Source organism: Metopolophium dirhodum, chromosome 1, assembly GCF_019925205.1.
Source record: "Metopolophium dirhodum isolate CAU chromosome 1, ASM1992520v1, whole genome shotgun sequence".
Taxonomy (NCBI): Eukaryota; Metazoa; Arthropoda; class Insecta; order Hemiptera; family Aphididae; genus Metopolophium; species Metopolophium dirhodum.
Window position 1 is genome coordinate 21,444,273 of NC_083560.1, and position 23,146 is coordinate 21,467,418.

Consider the following 23,146-nt stretch of genomic DNA (forward strand, 5'->3'; position numbering starts at 1 on the left):
TGTTGTTTTCATATAATAAAAGTGTAAATACTCGGATAATTTCTATATAAACAATTTATAACCCCCCCCCCCCCCCACCGTAACTACACCACTGCGTAAATCATAAATTTTATTCTTCCGGCGAAACAAAACGTACCCTTTAAGAGCCACCTGGGGAAATGCAGCGCGCGCGTCTTCATCTCCGACCCAAATGTTCAATCCGGAAGTAGGTATTCAGATTAATTAATATCAATTACAAATTAATTTGTGTAAATAGCTCAACAACCAAAATGGAACGAAATAATATGTTAGTAATGGAATCGTTGTTCGTCTCTGACGATTGTCATTTGCCATAGATCATATTTTGTAACCTAGGTAACTGATGGATAATTTCGCAGTGTTTTCAAAAACTAGAACCATTTTTTAAATATATTTTACATTTTAAGAATTATTAAACAATTAAAGTGTAATACTTGGTAATTATGTAAATAAATATAATAATAATAATTTAAATGTTGAATAAAAATATACATAATCATGTAATTATATATAATTAGAGAATATATAGGATTTATTAATTGTGCTACAAGGAGGCCAAGCCCAGATTAAGTGGTGGCAGGAGGGCCATGGCCCCAGGCCCACAACAGATATCAAACAATAGTAGTCCCCTGGCAGATTGTACAATACCTATTGCAAATTGTTCGGCTGAAAGAAATTTTTCCAAATTAGCTCGTGTACAAACAAATATTGAACGAGCAGTTCTCAAGAAAATTTAAATAGTTTTATGGTTTTGTGTTCAGAGAGTGATGTTTTAGACGTAATTAATACAGATGATATAATTAAAATGTTAGCTTCCCAAAAAGTAAAAAAGTAATAGATAAATTTATAATTATAATTTTTTTAGATTCTGAGTGAAGCGATGAACGTATTGTTTTACAATGATGTGTGTTTTTTTTTTAGTGTCTGTCATCACCATTTAGGACAGTAAAAATGTTCATGGTTTCTTCAACAGTAACTTTTCTGATAGGAAAGTGAATCTAGTTGGTACTTAGGGGGGGTCAAAAGTAAAAATAGTTAACAAAAGAGATATGAAAAACAAAAGAAAAATTAAGAAAAAATGGGAATTTTTACGCAAAATCTGTTTTCTTTTAAAGTTCAAATCTTGACAAAATACGGAAAAATCACGAAAATTAGCAAACTTTTTTGAGTTGAGAATTGATGAAATTTTTCTTTTTCAATCTAAGATTTGAAAATGTAATACAAGATGATTCATAAGTTTGTCTAAATTTATCAAAAAAAATTGTCTACAAGAAAGTAAAATTAATTTTTATGAGCGTTTGGAATTCATATTTTTACAACATTTGATATTCACTCGATTTCTCATGTAACAATTTTCTTATTTTATTGTAATTAAAAAAACGCATGACTGTAGATACTTGAAAATTTCACTGAATGGTTATATTATAGCATTTTCTATACACCATACAATTTTGAAAATAATTTGATTTTTTTTGAGGTTTGAACTTTTTTAGGTTTTTTTCTATAATATCAATTAAATTTTATATGTTAGGTAAAAGAGCGTGAAAATTTAATGCAAGGCTCCTGATATTTTGTTTACAATAGCAGTTAAAAAAATATTAAAAATACATAGGCACAATTTTTTTTTATAAGCATTTAAAGTTCAAATTTTGACAAAATTCATCATATTTAAAATTAAATAATTATTTTGTAGTTAAAAATTTATAAAATGTTCAATTATTGTAGCTGAGGATTGAAAATTTAAAATAAGGCTCCTCGTAAATAGGTTATATATAAATTACTTTATTCACAATAATATCATCAAATATACTTGGTAATATCATAGGCTGACTGATCGTTTTCGCTCAGAATCGTTTTTTCTTATACAATGATATTATATCATTGAATTCAAATTTAACACCATCAATTACAGTGACCCACTTGTAACCTACTGTACAGCAGAGCGATATCCACTTATCCACCTTTTTCAATTTTTAACCATTATGACCTTTCTTCATGAAATATTTTTTTTAAACTGATATAGTTTTAGGCGTGTTTTTAACAGGAAAAATAAAAAAGAACATGCTTTGAAATATAAGTAATTTAAGGTTAACTCAAACGAAAGTATAAATATTTAAATTTTTTCTTAAAGGTAAAATGATAAATGTCAAATATCTTTACGACAAAATAAGATTATTAGTAAAATTAAACATTAGTCAACATTTAGTTCTCTAATATCTTCGCAGAAAGTTTAAACATAATGAAATATTTATGGTTGTGAAATAAAAAAAATTGAACATTTAAAACAAGGTTCCTCAAGTATAGTTAATACTGTAATAGTAAGAAAAAAATCTAAAAAATATTTTAACACAATATTTTCTTAGAGACGTTTTAAATTCAAATTTGGAAAAAATTAGATATTTAAACGAATGATGACGATGATAATTATTATTTTGTTATAATTCAACTATCCTATTAACCTATTTACGTGGATCCTAAGAGCCTTGTTTTCAATTTTCAATCCTTAGCTATTGTTATAAACCCATTTCATTAGTAATATAAGCATTTCTTTGACATATATATTAATTATGTAACTATGTATACGCCGTAGGGTAGGTTATCGTAATACATATAAAAAATAATTGTTTATAAGTTATTTGAATTTACTTTTTAAAATAATATTATATATAATTTATATGTTTATCATTGTGATATTATTTATTAAATATATTATTATATTGTCAACAAATTCTTAATCGTTCTTGTTATTATTTTCACATTAACGGTTGTTACGGTAGGTAGCAAACACGTGTATGTGTGGCAAGGTTTTTAACTAGTATGAACCCGTGTGGTCACCCATCCGGATGCTAGTAGTTGTAGCACTGGTAGAAGCCAACGCACTACGCCAAGCCACCAAAAATGGTTTGTTAAATATTCTGAATAGAAATATTGCGAATAAAACAGCATCCAGAAAGATTTCAACAATGCAATGACCAATTGCACTGTAGTCATTAAGTGTGAAGAGAGAGTATATGATCAAGTACTGAGTGTATGTTTAAATTGGCAATTGTATCATTATTATAAAAATTAAAATCATATTTATATGTTTAGATTTTGAAACTATTCTATGTTTTGGCAATAAGCTAGTTATGTCATCAACATAAACATTAACTACCATAAAATCATACATTAATAGGTAGACTAAATTTCAAAAATAAAATTTTTTGATTGGTAAATCATCGTGTGAAGCGAGGAAATAAATATATTTATAAGTGTGATTAGGTCCGGCGGTGGGCAACCTGTCTATGCAATATACACTTCTGAAATGACGTATTTTCTTAAATTTAGCGTATTTAACAATTTCGAAATCATAAAGAGCGCGATTGGGTAAAATCAGTTTTTTGTTCTCGACGATTTTCTAGCAGTATTTGTTTTTGCTGATTTGCGCCGAACTGTGGATACTGACTTTTTATTTTTTAATTTTGTCGATGATATTTTTTTACTTTTAACAGCGACCTTCTTAAGTCCATTACCGATGCTTTTGCGCGAACCACGAACACTCGATTTCCGGGCAATAGTATACGAACCCCCACCACTTTTATGTGGATTTAGATACATGCCTTTGCCTAATTGTATAGGCGATCCGCTGTTCGATCTAATACTGCGTATTGTCTTCACGATGTTAGACACCCCGCCCGCCAGCGAACCCAACGCCGAAAGTCCAGCCAATATAGGAATTAACGCTAGCGCTCCACCGATTTTAGGGACTTTGATCACACGAGGTAGTTCATTTTTATTTTTCCTCGATCGAACGCCCTTGTTTGTTTTCACATGTTTTCGTGCAACACATACCGCAGATTTAATTAATTTACTCATGTTCGGCGTCGACGGGCACGTTTTAATCGATTTTTTAATTGCTTTTTTACACGCACCGACAATATTACCGAACCCGCATCCAGCACCAGTTTTACGTTTAGCCTTCATACCAGTGGTTACAAGCCACGCGGCAGCTTTTTCCTTATAACCAGCGTCTTTCGCGCCCACTCTGCTCCAAGCTCGTTCTTCCAAAATACTGTCGGCCGCACTACGTTCGGATAAGGAATTACTTTTCTCGTAAGCTATATCGTGGTCTCTACACGGAGAATCTAGACCGTTTATGCCGGTCTGTCCGAGAGCAAGTCTTTTTCCTAAATTAGTCCCAGGTCCGCAGTACTGATAACCTGGTAAATGTAATTCGAATGGTAAACTATTTATTATAGTGTTCAACAGACCAGCACCGCTATTGGACTTGACCTTCCGACGTGGTATCATTGTATCGCGGTAAAACGAATCTTATTTTCACGTTATTGGTTCACGAGAACGGGATCAAATTCGAAAATGTATATATTTATTCGAAAACACTGCATCAAGCCAAATATATCATGCTAGATAAGATTTTATGCGACGTTCCGTTTATAAGTTTATTCAAAATCAATGACAACGAGACGGTGATATCGCCCGAGAAAGCTCTACCAAATTCTGTTTTCCTATTCGACGACGTGATAACAGAGAACCACAATATCATTCGATCGTACTTTTCGAGATCCAGGCATAATCTAATAGACGTGTCGTATTTAGCCCAATCGTATTCACGTGTACCGAAACAATTGAATCGGGACAATGCTAATTTCATAGTTTTATTCAAGCAGGACGAAATGACCCTGAAACACGTTTACGACGAACATTGCTCGGGTGATATCAAATACAACGAGTTTAAAGATTTTTGCATGACGTGTTGGCGTGGCGGTAGATTTGAATTTATTGTCATCAGCAGTGAACACGAGCGTGATAACGGTCGCTATAGACCCGGGTTCGACACATATGTTATTATATAATAAGCCGGTTCGTCGAAATATAACACATTTGCCCGGTACCACGGGAAAGGTAAACAACTTGCCGTCGGTGTCCCCGGCGTCACCGTCGTTATTGGCGGATATTATTCAACCGAGAATGAATATAAAAAAAAAATATCATGCGCTGAAAACCGGCTGTTTTGAAACTGAATCATTAGTAAATAATACACTCAGTTCTATTATCGATCCTCTTAATAAAATACGCGACAATATCGATACCCCCCGCACGCATTTATCGGTGCATCAGCCACAACCCCCGCCCGCGTCATCGTCATCGCGGCAGTCATCACCGCGATCGCTACCGGATGTCTATAAAAAACATTCCACCGCCTCATCATCGTCGTCGTCGTCGCTTACGTCGCAATACGATTTGAATGAACTATACGGACAGTGGCCAATAACTGAATTAGATAAGGTATACGTACCTAAAAAATTAAGAAGTGGCGAATATGTTTTGGGCAACAAAGAAATTCAATTTATTGATAACGAAATGCATATCGAAGACGATGACGGTTTTTATCCCATAACGCCCGGACTTCTTGAGTTATTATTCGCCAAGTCCCCAGCGGCTGAAAAATATTCACATGAAGATTTAAGTGCATATAAACGTATTTTAATTCTGACATCAGCGCACATGACAACAGACGGTACGCGTGTCCGCAGTTCCATAGGGGCGAAATATACGAAAGTAATTTCAAAACTGTTCGCGGCCAAGGACAAAAAGACGTCTGGTAGTGGTAAAAATATACGATTACAGAAACATAATATTGTATATTGTAACGATCCCAATGAGCTGGTCGATAGATTACGATTATTGTATTCATCTCTCGCGGCTGGTAATACGGGTGTTCGTAACGAGATAATCTCGATTTGTGGAGAACTGATCGAGGCTGGTATATTGAAAAAAATTCCAAATGTCTAAGCACGAGATCGCGGCCGAACTTCATGGAGCGGCGAGAAGGACATACCCGCGACGTCGCGTCATTGTTTACGGTAAAAACGATTTATACCAAGCGGACTTCGTCCACATGCGTCAATATGCCAACGTCAATAAAAATTATAATTATATATTGACCGCAATTGATTGTTACACAAAGTACGCTTACGGAATCGCATTGAGGACTAAACGTGGTGACGAAGTGTCTAAGGCTGCTAGTAGAATTTTTGCACAGGATAGACCTAACCTATTACACGTCGATCGGGGGCGCGAGTTTTACAATAACAATTTCGAGGCTTTATTAAAAAAGTATAATATAAAAATGTATAGCACTTTCAGTGCTTTAAAGGCCTCGATATCGGAAAGATTTAACAGATCTTTGAAAGCTCGAATGTTTAGACAGTTCACTAGCAGAGGTTCTCACGGATGGATGTCTATTTTACCAGAGTTAATTAATGACTATAAGAAAACGGTGCATACCACAATTGGTGTGACACCACTACAAGCCAACGACGACCCGTCGCGGGTAAAATTAAAATACGTTGCCGCGAAAACCACAAAAATCAATTTTAGCGTGGGCGACAAAGTTCGTGTTATTGTGTACAAGGGTGTTTTCACCAAAGGATATTTGTCCAATTGGTCTACCGAAATATTCACAATTATTAAATGTTCACATTCTATGTGTTTTTTTCCATAAAATTATATTGTACGGTGTATTTGATCTAATTCTCGAATACACGATGTCGAGAGCCCTCCGAACACCTGGAGGAAGGTAATAGCGTAATTTTACTACTCTAACTTTTACTATTTTAATATAACTATCGACAGGAGTCGTATTTATATTTATTTTTATTTTATCTTATTTCTACGTTATTACAAATATATATATATATATATATATATAGTTGTATTTAACTCTCGACGAAGTGGATTATGGCGTCGGCTATCATAGATATTCAATGCATACTAGGTCCGAACTTTAAATATCTAATAAAATAAATGTCAATTATCGATGTAAACAACCGCGGTAGCCAACATTATATTTTCAAACACAATCAAACACCGTGTACGGCTAAAAGTAAAGCGGTGAATACGTGGTTGTATCGTAACTATCATCAGCTTTCATTATGTTGCGGTGACGTGGAATATTCGCAAATCGAGAGAATTTTAAAATCACTACATTTCAAGTGTGTCTACATCAAGGGTGCGGAAAAACGTACTATTATACAAGATTTCATTCCAGAAGTCGATGTCATCGATTTGGGCGTGGATCACGACTGCCCTCGATTAAATCAGCTGGATCGACTTTATATGTCATCTACTGACGATAATTACGATGGTAATACTAATAATAATTCTATTAATTATAATGTTAAACTATTCTCACAATCGTATTGAACACTATGACCTAGGATCTCCGTGCTCTATATATCACATGGACTTAGATCGCACACAATGTACATATCATAGAGTTTTTGCATTACGCGGATGGCTTATAAATAATTCATAGAATAATATTTTTTTTTTTTATATAATATTATATTGTTTAATTTTTCTAAATAATATTATATTTCAATGAATAAACACATACATATTATATTATACAGTCGTAGAGCTTTTTATTTGAACGAAAATGTTCACATCTACATACACATATAATATAGTGCCATAATCGAGTGGTAATACATAAACAATGCATATTGCACTGTTCGATCATCATTCATCAGCCATAATAATAACCTTGAAATAATATAACAATAGTAGAGACTATTATCGACCCATCTCACTTGATTCTACAGTTACATAATGAACATGTGAAACATAGTATGATATGCAAACCCACATTAAATCATATACATATTCAACATTACAAACACCTAAACATATTATAAAGATTACATAAATATATGTATACAATATGTATATAAAACATTCATTATATTATATATATTATATATCAATAAGTCACCTACATATGTCATATAGGCATACACATTATATTACTTACATACACACATACGTGTATAATATATCCTTACATATTCTTATATATTTAAACAGTATTCATACATACATTTACATATATATTTACTTAAACAACATTCATGCATGCATAGACTCGATCGATTATTTCAAATAATAATTTACAATTTACATCAAATATTTTCTATATATAATTTATTTGATACCTAAATTCTTAAATATATATTAATTATTATACATTTACAGTAGATACATAAAATATATCACAACATCGTCGTGCATACTGATCCAACGATATCCAATAAACAGCAAATAAATGCAATATAGTACCTATTCATATATAATTTACTCATTTTTTCGTTAAATACGTAGGTAGAATTTATTTATAAAATATATAATTATGAAATCACATGTATATTAGTGTATTACCATCACAAGCTTGGAAATATATTTGAAAAAATCATGATTTTTTAGTGAAAATCGGTAAAAATATCATTTCCATATCAAGATAATTTCTAAGATATTAATAATAACATATAACTAATTTGCAAATCAATCCATCAATCATATCGAATTAGATATTAAATACAACTCTACACTATAACAGAACATTCCAGTTCTAAATGGCTGACTTACATCTCTCCAATCTACATTCTAATATGATAGTATATCAAGTTTTATGGCTCATACATTATATTATGTTAAAACATGTAAACTTTTCATAAGTTCAATTATAATTATCATAATCTCACTGAAAAAAAAAAATATATAACTAATACTTTGCATTTTAAAAACCGGTACATGCATAGTTACCTTTGCTAAAAGTTAATATTTTTGTTTAAATATCTTAAAAACTGTATTCTTAGAGCCACACTCATCAGCTAAATAATATAACACCTATACTATCATTACAATTGTCACTGATTTTCATCACTATACCTGTCGCGAAATACACAAACCTATAACACCGCGGTCAAGAATAAAGCATTGATTTTCAGATTAAATATAAGTACACTATATTTTTTTGATTAGAGGGAATTTATTTTTATGTTTTTTTGTTAATGTTTCGAATTTTGTTAGCTATAAGTATTACAATTTAACATAGAAAACTGTAAATATCGAATATATTATGTATACCTAACGTTTATGATGATAATTATATGTGTGTTTATGTGTTTTTATTGAAATTACGACATTCGTATATGCATTTCTATACACGATAACATTTTCAAAATATTTTGATTTGTTTTTAACTTGTTTTGAACATTATCAGTTTCCAATTATATTAGTTTTTTTTTCTATAAATGTCAGTAAAAATTAATTTATTAGTCGGGTAAAAAGCTTGAAAATGTAATACAAGGCGCTTACTTTATTGTTATAATAGAATTAAAAAAATTGTAAAATTTTAATTCTATTTAATTCTATTAATTTAATTTTTTTTTATGAGCATTTTAAAGTTCATATCTTGAAAAATCACAAAATTTAGCAAATTATTTTGAGTTAAGATTTCATAAAAAAATTTCTTTTTAAATCTAACATTTGAAAATGTATTACAAGATTACCCATAGGTTTGTCTAGCTATACTAAAAATAAAAATATTTACAAACAAATTAAATATTTATGAGTGTTTGAAGTTCATATTTTTACAACACTTTTATTTCATTTCTCATGTAGCGGCTTACTACGGCTCACAATAATATCATCAAATGTTCTTAGTAATATGTTATGTATATAGTATATACATAATAAAAACCCTTATTATAAATATAATAATATCATACTGCCCACAAATTAAATGACCTCATTCGAAGCAGACGTAGTATTTACTTTCTCGCCAAGTACTCGTTATCGTGGTCAGTCTCGAAAGAGTAAGACTTTGTCTGTGTTAGGTAGGGATATCTCACCCTTGAACATCCAGTGCTCGTTATCGTAATTAAATACTATCCATTACAGTGACCAACTTTTAACCTACTGTACACCAGAGCGACACCCACTTAACCACCTTTTTTATATTACAACTTATATCATATGTATTTATAATATTTGTTTAGTACCTACCTACATACTAATTATTAAAAACAACTTAGTAGCTATACATAAGATAGCTCTACAAATATTTACTATACATATGTATATATTTATGTATTATATTTAATCGTATAACTAAGTATCATAATTTATAATTATGCATAGCATTAAACTGATGACATTTACGTGCACATTTGTACATAATATACCTACTCCAAGCTTGGTCCTACATACAAAATGGTCGTAAATAACACGTTTCGTGTTTATATTACTAGCGAGATGTATTTTGTATTTCTTGACTTAAAAATTACAAACAATTAAAAATTATTTTATCGGACATAATATTATTATCAATAGTCATTAAAACTATTTAAAACAAATGGTGATCGCACGCAAGTATTTTCAAATTTTCATAATAATTGGAATATTCTTACAAGGTAGGTACATTGTAAATATTATATTAAAACTTTTTTATATCATTTATATTGGTGCCTATATTATAAATATAAAAAAAAATATATTTAGTGTGTGTATTGTGTATGTTGTGAGAGAAGAAGTTGTACACCAGACCAAACCAAACCGTCACGTCTATCCGTGGGACTATAAATATGGAATAAAAACTTTCACGTTATTTGTAATTTGTACGACGCTGTAATGCACAATACTCACAATTAAGTATCAGTTTTTATAATATAACATAGTATAACATAATAAAAATTAACATAATTTATTAATTTGCAAATATATGGGTCGTTAATAACATATTATGTAGACAACACTTGCTTATTATTCTCTGATACACTATGGTAATTTGTATATACTAAAGCATCTACTGGGGTAAGCCAAATTATTTCAAATTCATACATTTTTATGTATTACTTAAGTCTTGTGTCGATACAATTATCAGTTTTTCAAATAAGAACCTTCGCTCTTTTACTGTAAATTATTTAGGGAAAAAATACTGTTGTCAATTCTATAGTATTATACTATTAGATACTCTGCATATAAAAGAAACCGTATTTTCAATAGAAAATTTAAAGAAAATATGTAGATCGTTTAGTTAGAAGTTTATTTAGAGATAATATAATAGAAAATTTAAATAATTTAAAACCATTTTATTCAAACATTCTGTCGTATACACCGATCACAAATAAACGAACAAATTAATTATAATAAGCTAAAACTTATATTAAAACATTGACGTCCAGTGGCGATCAAAGTGGCTTAATACAAAATTCACAAAATCAAAAATGTATAAAATACTTAACACGTGTTCATGAATTATATATTAATATGAATATAATATATACAACAACCAACAAGGAGACCATGCATAAGCTAATATATTCTCAAATGTGATGGCATATCAAATATTACTGCCCCATAAACATTCACTAAACTTTTCGGCCATGGTTCCAAGATCCAGGTATTGGTTTTAGGGTCATAGATTTCTACAGAATCCAAAAATTCATCAGATCCGCCAATAACATAGAACAAACCCTTAAATGTCACACCACCTATATTGAAAATTCAATTTAAATTCAATAAGTTCATTAGAAAGATTTTCTTAAAAAATTTATATTTATAGTTACTTGAATTGAATCTGGACAAGTGCATATCTTTGATAGGAGACAAAACTTTAGTAATTGGTGAATAGGTCTCAACACTTTTAAGATACACTGAACTTCCGAGTTCCTGACAGGCACCACCAATAGCATACATTACACCGTCTAAGACTCCTATAACAGGGGCACGGCGTTTTGTAGACATTTGTGTGACTGGTGTCCACGTGTCAAGGCTGGGATTATAGCATTCAAACCAGGGTCCCCTCTCTCAGTAGACATATTAGATATTAATCGCCATTCTTGAATACTCCTGTCAAAAACCTCTGCACTATTTGAATAATCAAAAAAGTATATGAACTTTTATTAAGCTGAGTTATGTTAGTATTTTTTTCCGTAATGACTCTAAGCTTGTTGATTCAAATTTAATATTTTTTGACTGTGAACTTCTAATTTATTATCTAAAGTGGACGTTACACAGATAATTATGGTAACATTTTAAAAATGTACTCTCAGTAAATAACGTTTAGCTAGGTTAGTTTAAAAATTAGAGGGAATTATTATCTTATAAAATTTAAAGGTATCTGATTAAATTTTAATTTTAAAGCGAGTTGAAATTGTTAATTGTTTGCATAGCTTATAATACTCATAACTTCCTTTAAAATATAATATTACCAAAAGCCTTTGAGATGTCCTAGATAATAATCTAACCTTTAGAAATAGCTTTAAAATTAAATACCTAATTTAATAAACTGCCAAAAACTATTAAATAATGCAAAAATTTACATAATTATTTAGTTATATCCTCTTCCCAAATACCCATCCCCCTGTTATTAGTATTTGTGAATCATACGATTCAATTATATTCCTCGCAATCCGCATAAGTAAGTTGATTTTTCAACAATAATTAAATACAACAATTACAAATTTAATAAGGCATATTTTTTCTTCAAATAGACCGTTAATGTCATCAGGAGAGATTAGATTTATCATTTCTTCAGAAGACAAAGATAGGAATTCACCAGCTTCAACCAGTTTTCTGAAAATTATTATCATTATATCAATACAATTTACTGACAGTGTCAAATTTAATCAAGCTTACAAAAAATTTGTTTATATGTATTCTTCAGAACTTGAAGACAATTCCATGCAGTTATAAAAGTCAGCAAATCCTTTAATACCAAAACAATTTGAAGGATTCAGATGTTTTTGTAAAAAGTCAACAGATACACATTTTACATGATTCAACTGTAAGAGATTAGCAGCTGGAAACAAAACTTAAACAAATAAACGATAATAATGAATTTAAATAATTTTGATTATAATATAAAATAACTAGGGTTTAAATCATTTAGTCTTGTTTATGTAATTACAATTGTTTTTAGTCGATTCAATAAAGAAAATAACAGTTTAGTTGAAAATTCATGAACATTTTTCTTCAAATTGTAAATCAATGATTTCTAATAAAAAAACAGCAATGGTTTTGCTTCAGAAGCATTTTAAAAGCATAGTTTAAGAATTGAAAATTTAAAACAAGATTTCTCATAAGTACCTATTTTAGTGTGAAAACAAAAATTTAAAAAATAATTATTTATATTATATAAACAGTCTTTTTAATAGATATTTTAAGCTCAAATATAAACTAAATTAGATATATTTTAAACAGAGAATAACGATTTTAGTTATAAAAAATTTCAAAATATAATTATGATTATTTAAACTGACTAAACGCCTTCGCTCTGAATAGTTATTCTTATACAATGAATATATATAAATTTATTTATTTTGGAATAAACACTAATTTGAAACAACTATTTGGGCAAATAATATATCATAAATTGAACTTAAGAATAGTATAACAATATACTATCTTCAATAGTGAAATGATATACATTGAATTCAAATTTAACACAATCCATTACTGTGACCTACTAGACTCCTAATGCGTAAAGCAGAACAGTGCCCTCTTGCCCACCTTTTTATTTTTTTAATTTGTATTACCTATGGTAGGTATACCGAAAATACCATATAATCCATATTGTGTTGCATTTCTTCACCACAAGCAAATGTTTCAAAGAATTGTCTAAATTTACAACATCTCCATCCCTTTTGGCAAAACTGGTGAACATTGCACGGAAGTATGGACTAGCTGATACTAAAACAACTTTATGTACATACACTATTACACCGTCTTCTGTTTCTAACTTAATAGCACATAACACTCCATCTCTAAAAACATAGAACGTGTTATTATTATTTATTTTTATAGCAGTTAAAATTACTAAAATGTCATAGGTACCTGTGTAGACTTTGTAGGACTTGAATTAAACTGGGAGTATGACAGCTGTTTATATATAATTTAGATTCACATCAGTTGGATTTCAGAACTTCCTTTTGGCCACTTATCCATGGTATAACATGTTTTACAGAATCCATCTCTTTTACTATGTTGTATCAATTTGTAATTACAATTATAACTGCAAATAATATCAAATTTGTCGTACTTCCCAAAATGTTATTCACTTGGTTTGCAACCTATTAATGATTAAAAATTACATTAAAATTTAACAAATTACATTTTTGTACTGCATATTATCTCAATATCTGTACTATTTTACTTTTTGTTAATAAGAATTTTAATAAAGTTAATAAATAATTAACGCTGCAAAATTGAAATTTAATCTTGCATGTTTTGTATTTTTGTCTTGCCTAATTTAATTTTTTTCTTGCATTTTTGCATGCATATTTTACAATTCAAAATACATATAAATTTGGTTTTTATATATTATAATATGTTTTAAACATTTAAAACTGTTTTTAAGTTAATTTATCATTGGTCAATGTCTAGAAATAGTATAATACATTCATATTTAGTAATGATTAGATATTAATAATTAATATAATGAGGTATGCTTTGTATTTATACTATATCAGCAAAAATTAATAACATTGATCAAATTATATTTAAATAATATTTATAAAAGTGCTCGTGCAGTACGCTATCTACCGCCACTTATTTGGTTTAATACTGTATATAATATAATTGTTAACTACCAAAAAATATGATTTATTCTTAAATGTTATATTTTTATTATATTTTATTAGTATAGGAAAGTACTTGCGACTTGAGTCGTTACGACAAACAATATTAACATATTTTATGTATTTAATGGTTATAAAAAACTATACCTAAATAGTAGATACCAACCTAATCGATATCGGTTTAACCTACAGTCTTTTGGAATGTAGTATACTATACAAGAGCACCTTATTAAAATATGATAAAATATTCAATTGACTACAATACGCACATTGTTTTATGTACGTAGGTACTTACTTATTTTGTTTTGTAGACTGTAGTTAACTTCAGTTTGTAGGTATTATACGTATCTGTAGATGCGGTATATTATATTCCGTGGTCTATAGAAATATGGAATCCGGTGTACCAGAGCACGAATACGGATTAAAGATACTTAAAGTTAGTTATACTTATTGGTTCATGTAAAATATTATATTAAATGACAGGACGCGAGAAGCAACAACTTGTGCGTTGTGTAGGCCGCTAGGCGCTAATTCACGTCTGACCGACCGGCGACCGTTGTTATCAATTATTTTTCTTATCAATTATCATAAACCGCGATCACGAACATTAGAGGCAAATATGTACTATAGATTAGAATACGAGAAGCTCTGTAGAAACCTGCTGGCGTCATAGCGTTACAAAATGTATCGGGATTAAGACAACATAAAATAGTAACTACTATTACGACTACCGATGTATTGTACATAAAAAAAATTTTCCATCGAGCTCGTAGTTAAATTTTGCCAAACTTACCTAAAACGAGAAATGAATGTCTTATTATTATCTACTACAAGTTACAACATCAAAAGTGATAAATTACTTATAAATTACAGCTCCGGGTTACCGATCAGGCCATGGTGTGTCGTGGGTGTCGACGTCCAAATGTGGGTTGAGCTGGTCGTTCGCAGGTCCTCTTCAGGTCGTTGTCAGTACTCGAATTCCACTATCGACCGCCGATTATGACTCTTCATTCTTGACCATCCAACTATCAACCGCCAATTATAGACTCTATCGACTACCTCACTGTAGACTTTATCATAACTATCTACCACCATGCGTCCCGGTCGGTCATTTACACGATGTGAGCTAAACATCGCGTCAGCATAATATATATATTTCATAAATATGTACACATTTGCCATTACTAACACTCAACATAGTAGCCGCGCTCAACGTAGGGAGTAATGTACGATGATTGTAAATATTTAGTAGGTACCTACATTTTTTTATATTGTTTTAATAATATTTTGTATTAATCTTTATGTCACACATTTCTCACTGTACATATTTTTTAGTTGGTATAATCAATATTTTGTGAGAATTATATAATTATTTTTTTACAATTATCGATATCATTAAAATGCCTACAACTTAAGACCCGTATAACCGTAGAATACGGGAAGATCTTAGATTTGCTAGGGGACACTGTAATGCTACATATTATAGTAGGTTGCCTATATAAGCCCCTTAATTTTTCTTTTTTAGACACTGATAACTATTAACTGATAAGTTATTAGTACAAAAGAACAAATACTTAGCTTTTTTCTAATTTTTAATTTATGTTCAATAGTCCATTAGCCTTTAGGTACTTAATATTATAGTGTTATTAGTGTTAAAATATAAAAATATATACATAGTTTATAATAAAACGTGCAATACATCATTACCATTTACCTGTATCAAGTGTATGGCTGTATGGATCGATATATTTAAATAAAATTAGTCATAGGTTTTTTAAATATTTTATTTATACACAATTAGGTTGGTATATTAGGTATTTATTAGTTAATATAGACCACAAAATGTAATGGCTTGATAATAATAACAATCCACAAGACAGTTAATTATTATTTGCGTACATTTAGTTATTTAGATAGACATAAACTACAGGAGCAATAAGTAATAACTTAATTATTAAAATAATAAAAGAAATAGAACTTAAGTATGAGAACATTATAAAATATGTATGAACAATATTTTTATATTTATGATATTATAATATGTAAATTAATAATTAGGTTTATAATATAATACAATATAGGTAAAATATTGCGCCAAATTATTTGTATTAGTTAACGAGTACATAAAAGTGATATGGAGAAAGGGGCTGAATAGGCAATCACATACATTTTGTAGCACTATGACGCCAGCAGGTTTCTACAGAGATTCTCGTAGGTTAGGTTAGGCTATATAATAAAATAAAAATTTTTCCCATATTATATTGTATTTTTCAATATTTTTCAGTATTCAAAACATATTAACTAACCAATTAGAAGAATGGCAACAAGACGAACAAAAACTAAGAACACTTTTAAATGATTTATGTAAATTACGACAGGATATGATCAATACAAATTATTTGGACTTGTAAAAACTTATACTGTACAACAAATAATTGAATACTAATTATATATTTTATAAAATAACATTGCTGAAGTTTATAAAAAAAAAATTTCAAATTATTTTTTTATTAATAATTTGGGTGTTAATTAAATTTGTTTGGTTTTTAAATTTTTAATTTAAATTGTTATATTATTAAAAAGAATAAGCATTTTTTAAAAACAAATATAGAACTGACAATCTTTATATAAATTAAAAAACACTATCTAGTTCAGTAATGTATTAGTCCCTGAAAGGTAAAAGTTCATTCTTCATTAACTATTATACAACATAAATCAGCTGTTGTGTAATTACAGTGAAATGGTGGCAAATTCAGACAAAATAGTTTTTATTTTATATTCGATCATTTTGATGATGGAATTGATAGATTATTGAGAACATTGTAACAAAATATTATTTCGAATGAAAAAACTTCATTGGTCGATATATATACCTCCGAATTGGTGCTATCTAGGTAAACGATTTATATTGAAAAACTCAACTTTTATAATAATTCAAAACTGATGATAGACAAAAGTCACAAAACCTTGTATGTTCATATTATGTTATTAAAGTGTGGTATTTTCCAGTGAATTTTTAATTTTGTACACTATAAATTAGTATAAAACACAAATTAGTTAAACACAAGATTCAGGGAGTAGAATTGATACTATTATAAAAAAACCAGTGTTTTTTGTGTAACTTCAGACACCATTGATGTAGCGTACAATAATAAATACACATTTTATTTAGTTCTTTTGTTACCTATATAATATTACCTAATTAGTATTTCTTAAATTTAAAGTTTATTTTATTCGAAATGTATTTTTTAAAGATTGCGTTCAATAAAACTATTTATATTAAATTATTGTGTTATTAATATAATATCAATATCAATTTGTTAGTAATAAATAAACGGTGAACCGCGAGAAACAAATCGTTATAACGCTGTTATCATTTCAATATGCAATTTCCTGCATTTGCGTCAATATTATAGAACAAAACAACGGACTAAGATAATATAATGGACTCACATCGAACAGACTGGGGGGACAAGCGTCAATGTTTTGCCCCTTAACTTCATTTCACATATCAAATAAAATCCCTAGCTGTTATTTAAACGCCATCTACAAGCCCGGATTAAGATGATTTTGGGCCCGGGGCCAAATATTTTAGGGGCCCATAACCAAAATCAAAATATTCGGGACGCACAAATAAATATATTTAACAAAAAAAGGTGGTTAATAATATTATATAACAATAGTAGAAACTATTATCGACCCATCTCACTTGGTTCTACAGTTACATAATGAACATGTGAAACATAGTATGATATGCAAACCCACATTAAATCATATACATATTCGACATTACAAACACTTAAACATATTATACAGATTACATAAATATATATATATATATACAAAAGGTATATAAAACATTCATTAGGTTTTTTTGTTAATGTTTCGAATTTTGTTAGCTATAAGTATTACAATTTAACATAGAAAACTGTAAATATCGAATATATTATGTATACCTAACGTTTATGATGATAATTATATGTGTGTTTATGTGTTTTTATTGAAATTACGACATTTGTATATGCATTTTGTAGGAAAATAGTTGATATTTAAAGAAATGCATGATATGAATATGATTTTTATTTAAATATCTGTTAATTTATGTAAATATGAATATGAAATTTGTATTTTCAGAGAAAATATGATACTATTATACAAATGTGTGTAATAATTATTTATATTAAAGTCGAATACAATAAAACCTATATTTATATAGGCTTTGTAAACTGTTGAAATTACACATTTTTGTGATATTTTTTCATAATTACTTATCGTCTTATTAAACATTTTTATCAAGATCTGTATAGTAAATTAGTACTGATATGTGTTGAAGTATAATTAATATGTTTATATTTATGATCTAAATGGTGATATTTACGACAACTATATAGAAATATAATATTTATCATAATATGGTTAATCACATGGTGAGTAAGACATTTAAAACTTTACCTCCAATCAAAAGAAGAATGAAGTTACGAACTGTTATATTATTTATATTATATACAAATGTAATAATACAATACTATCATTAATGTTTGTGAAATTGTATTTATTTCAATTCTAAAACTGTATAAGTACAGTTAATATACTTCTTTTTTAATTTTAAAATAGAAATGTATTTGTTTTGATTATATGAATGATTACATAAGTTATGCCTTCAAAAGTGGGTGATATTGAGTAGGTAAATTAAAGTATGAAATAAAATTTGCGCACGCCTATGGTAATAATAATATTAATTTATATTATGTAGCTTTCAAATGTTATGAAAAATATACTACTGTCTACTGCAATAATACCGAAACAAATCATTCGTATTCATTTATATTTAATATAATATAACTTATATCAATGCTATGGTACAATTTAAAATGTAAAGCAATTAATTAAATATTAATATGTTTGGACTAGACGAATTTAACCGGAAATCGGAATATTCCTGGACGAAATTTACGTACCAATGTTTTAAAAGTACACTGACCGCAATTTACATAAAAAATGACTGTGACCTTTTTTTGGGGACTTAATTTACTGGTTCCATATAAGATATGACCGTGACTTTTTTGGGGGACACAATTTACCAACTCCAGCTATATAAAGTTCGATAACGATAAATTATTGATAAGATTATCAAACGTTTTTGCAATAATAGCCACTAAATCAAATATGTGAAAAAAAACGTCTTTTACGTCGAACTTTTTTTCTTTGATTTTCATAAGTTCATGCATAACAAGGAATGCTGCACTTGAAAATTGTAAACGATTACTCATAATTCACAAACAAAATAAATATAAAATAATAACTAAATAATTGTAATATTTATGGAGAAAAAAACTATAAGAATTGAAAACTGACAATGTCCGTAAACAGCTCAAAAAGATTCAAATTATTTTCAATATTGTATTGTTGAATATAAAATGAAAATATAAACATTGATTAAAATTGTCATGTATCTACAGTTGTTCGTTTTTGAATAACAATAAAATTACAATACCACTACATAAGAAATCGAGTAAATATCAAATGTTGTAAAAATATGAATTTCAAACGCTCATAAAAATTTAATTTCATTTGATTGTAGACATTTTTTTTTGATAAAGGTAGATAAACTTATGAATAATCTTGTATTACATTTTAAAATTGAGATTTGAAAAGAAAAATTTTTATGAGTACTCATCACAAAAAAGTTTGCTAAACATCGTGATTTGAACTTTGCTTATAAAAAATGCTTATAAAAATAAAAACTGTGACAAAGGATTTTTAAGATTTTTCAAATGTCATTGTAACATTATAGTATGAGCTTTGTATTAAATTTTTAAGTTTTTAACTCAACAAATAAAGTTTTATTGACACTCTTAGAAAAAAACTCTAATAAAATTGAAAACTGAAAATATTCCTAAACAGTTTAAAACAAATCAAAACATTTTGAAAATGTTATTGAGTATTGAAAATGCATATATAAACAACCAGTGAAAATATCATGTATATACATTTATTTGTTTTAAAGTTATTTTTTTTTTATTTCATTTATTTAAGCATATTTACAATCTATACAATTTGTACAATAAGTAAATTTGATAACATAGGTAATATTAATGACTTAACTTTTTGTATTGACGAGTTGCTATTTCGTTGACTGTTGGGATTTGGAGATCTTTATGTAATGCGTCGTTATGTCATATACCATGGGGCTCCAGTTATTTGTCTAAGACATGTAGACTGGAAAACTTTTATGGGTCTTATATTGGATGGTTTAGCTTGGCCCCCGATTTGTATACCATATGGCCAGAGGGGGGTAATTATTGTCTTGTCTATTAATATTTTGTTTTTTAAATTCATTGAAGAAGACAATAATGGACGGAGGAGATGTAGACGTGTGTTTGATTGTTTTCTTTTCTGTTTTGTGTGTTGGGCCCAGGTAGTTTTAAAGTTACACCAAAAACCAAAATCGATTTTGTCAAAAACTGATTCTGTGTAAAAATTCCTGTTTTTCCTTAAATTTTATGTTGTTTCTCCCAAGCTTTTAAAAACGATTGGGAATCTTAAAACTTAACCTCTCGAATGCACCAACTAGATTCACTTCTCCATCGAATAATATACTGTTAAAGAAAATCGAAGACGTTTTACTGCCCCAAACCGTGATGACAGAGGCAACAATTAAAAAATTTTAAATTTAAAAAAAAATAAAACACACATCATTGTAAAAACAATACATTCATTGCTCCGCTCAGAATCTAAAACGATTATAGCATAAGTATATTACTAATAATTATGAAATAATAGTAAATTCAAAAAAGTACTATTATTAGTAGCTAATTATTAGTAAATTGGACTAAGAAAATTAGGTAGGTACCTATATAATCAGTAAATCGCTTTAGGTACCTAAAAATGCATGAACAATAAATTAATAACAGCAATTATAATGACAAAATATCTTAATAAAATATATTAATATATAACATCAATATAATATAGGTAGGTACTAAAATCGGAAAGTGGAATCTAGTTAGTGCATTGGGGAAGTCAAAATTTAAAATTCAAAAGCACCTAGAAAAACAACATAAAAATTAAAGTATAACGAGAAGTTTTACGCAAAATCGGGTTTTGACAAAATCGATTTTCGTTTTTGGTATAACTCTAAAACAAACGAACGTATATAAATGAAATTGGTTGTTTGCATATACGCATTTTCTATACACGATAACATTTTCAAAATATTTTGATTTGTTTTGAACTTGTTTTGAACATTTTCAGTTTCCAATTATATTAGTTTTTTTTTTCTATGAATGTCGGTAAAAATTAATTTATTTGTCGGGTAAAAAAGCTTGAAAATGTAATACAAGGCGCCTACTTTATTGTTATAATAGAATTAAAAAAATTTTAAAAATCCTTAGTCACAATTTTTTTTATGAGCATTTTAAAGCTTATATGTTGAAAAATCACAAAATTTAGCAAATTATTTTGAGTTAAGAATTCATAAAAAAATTTCTTTTTAAATCTAACATTTGAAAATTTAATACAAGATTACCCATAGGTATGTCTAGCTTTACTAAAAATAAAAATATTTACAAGCAAATTAAATATTTATGAGTGTTTGAAGTTCATATTTTTACAACACTTTTATTTCATTTCTCATGTAGCGGCTTACTACGGCTCACAATAATATCATCAAATATTCTTCGTATTATGTTATGTATATAGTATATACATAATAAAAACCCTTATTATAAATATAATAATATCATACTGCCCATAAATTAAATGACCTCATTCGAAGCAGACGTAATACTTAATTTCTCGCCAAGTACTCCTTATCGTGGTCAGTGTTGAAAGAGTAAGACTTTATCTGGGTTAGGTAGGGATCTCACCCTTGAACATCCAGTGCTCGTTATCGTGGTCACCAAAAGGAGAATTTAAACAAGCTCATACAGCAGGTGTCGATAACTACTAACTCTTTCGACAGTTTGGGAATCGGAAACCGAAATATACCTGTTGTATACGTTAAGCCTTTGCCTGGCGTATACGACACATATCATATGCTGACGCTCTTTTTCTTATACAATGATAATATTTGTGGTATCACCCGTATTAGACAATACGCGGTAAACCAACTATCGCCTTACCCTCGTATTCTCTAGTTAAGGACACTCTCTAAAGTTAATTAGAATAGCACTGTTAACTCGTTGAGGTACGATGGTAGGCGCTTGTCAATTCTTAGTTCGTTCCTATCTAGTTGAAATGACTCAAAGATTACATATACCTTGGCACTATTCAGTTTAATAAAACTTCATTGACACATAGTACGTATATCCCGGCGCTGTTCCTATAAAAGGTAAGAACGTAAGAATGACTAAAATAATGTTTAACTCGGGTTTTCAGGTCGGAAACACTTTTATTGTATTAAAACAAACATAAATAAAACACTTAGCAAATTCAGATCGCCTAGCCCGTACTACGATCGGCGTTTCACACGCACGTCGTAGTTACGTTCTCGCCGAATCACTCAGCGACAACTGGTGGGGGGGGGAGGGTGGGCGTGCCTGCGCGTACGGCGGTGTTATATAGAAAATATTATTGTCGCCTCAGCACATTATTGCTTCGCTGGCCTGACCTATGTCAATAATTTACAATTTGAAATATTCCCACCTATATTACATATATATAAAATAATATTATTTTGACGACTGTCTGCAATATACGACATA

At 29.1% G+C, this 23,146-nt stretch overlaps 2 protein-coding genes and 1 long non-coding RNA gene across 6 annotated transcripts in view; 1 reads left to right on the forward strand and 2 right to left on the reverse strand.

Annotated features, from left to right (window-relative positions):
• LOC132934092 (uncharacterized) overlaps positions 1 to 4,308 on the reverse strand; it is an 18,711-nt gene extending 14,403 nt beyond the window's left edge. Inside the window, exon 1 of the mRNA XM_061000373.1 lies at positions 3,501 to 4,308. Within this exon, the coding sequence (XP_060856356.1) occupies positions 3,501 to 4,308 (808 nt within the window). The remainder of the gene's footprint in view (positions 1 to 3,500) is intronic.
• A 678-nt stretch (positions 4,309 to 4,986) lies between these two features.
• LOC132934101 (uncharacterized) lies at positions 4,987 to 5,811 on the forward strand. Its single transcript, XM_061000380.1, has one exon. The coding sequence runs from the start codon at positions 4,987 to 4,989 to the stop codon at positions 5,809 to 5,811; it is 825 nt and encodes a 274-aa protein (XP_060856363.1).
• A 5,134-nt stretch (positions 5,812 to 10,945) lies between these two features.
• LOC132935779 (uncharacterized) lies at positions 10,946 to 15,437 on the reverse strand. 4 transcript variants are annotated; one of them, XR_009663343.1, is made up of 6 exons: positions 14,737 to 14,921; positions 13,699 to 13,934; positions 13,401 to 13,628; positions 12,502 to 12,664; positions 11,430 to 12,438; positions 10,946 to 11,354 (listed from the first exon to the last, which is right to left on the reverse strand). It is a non-coding gene; the product is annotated as an uncharacterized LOC132935779 (long non-coding RNA). The 4 variants fall into 4 exon arrangements; XR_009663342.1 differs by having other exon boundaries at positions 12,502 to 12,676; XR_009663341.1 differs by lacking the exon at positions 14,737 to 14,921 and adding an exon at positions 15,302 to 15,437 and having other exon boundaries at positions 12,502 to 13,628.
• Positions 15,438 to 23,146: the final 7,709 nt, after the last annotated feature.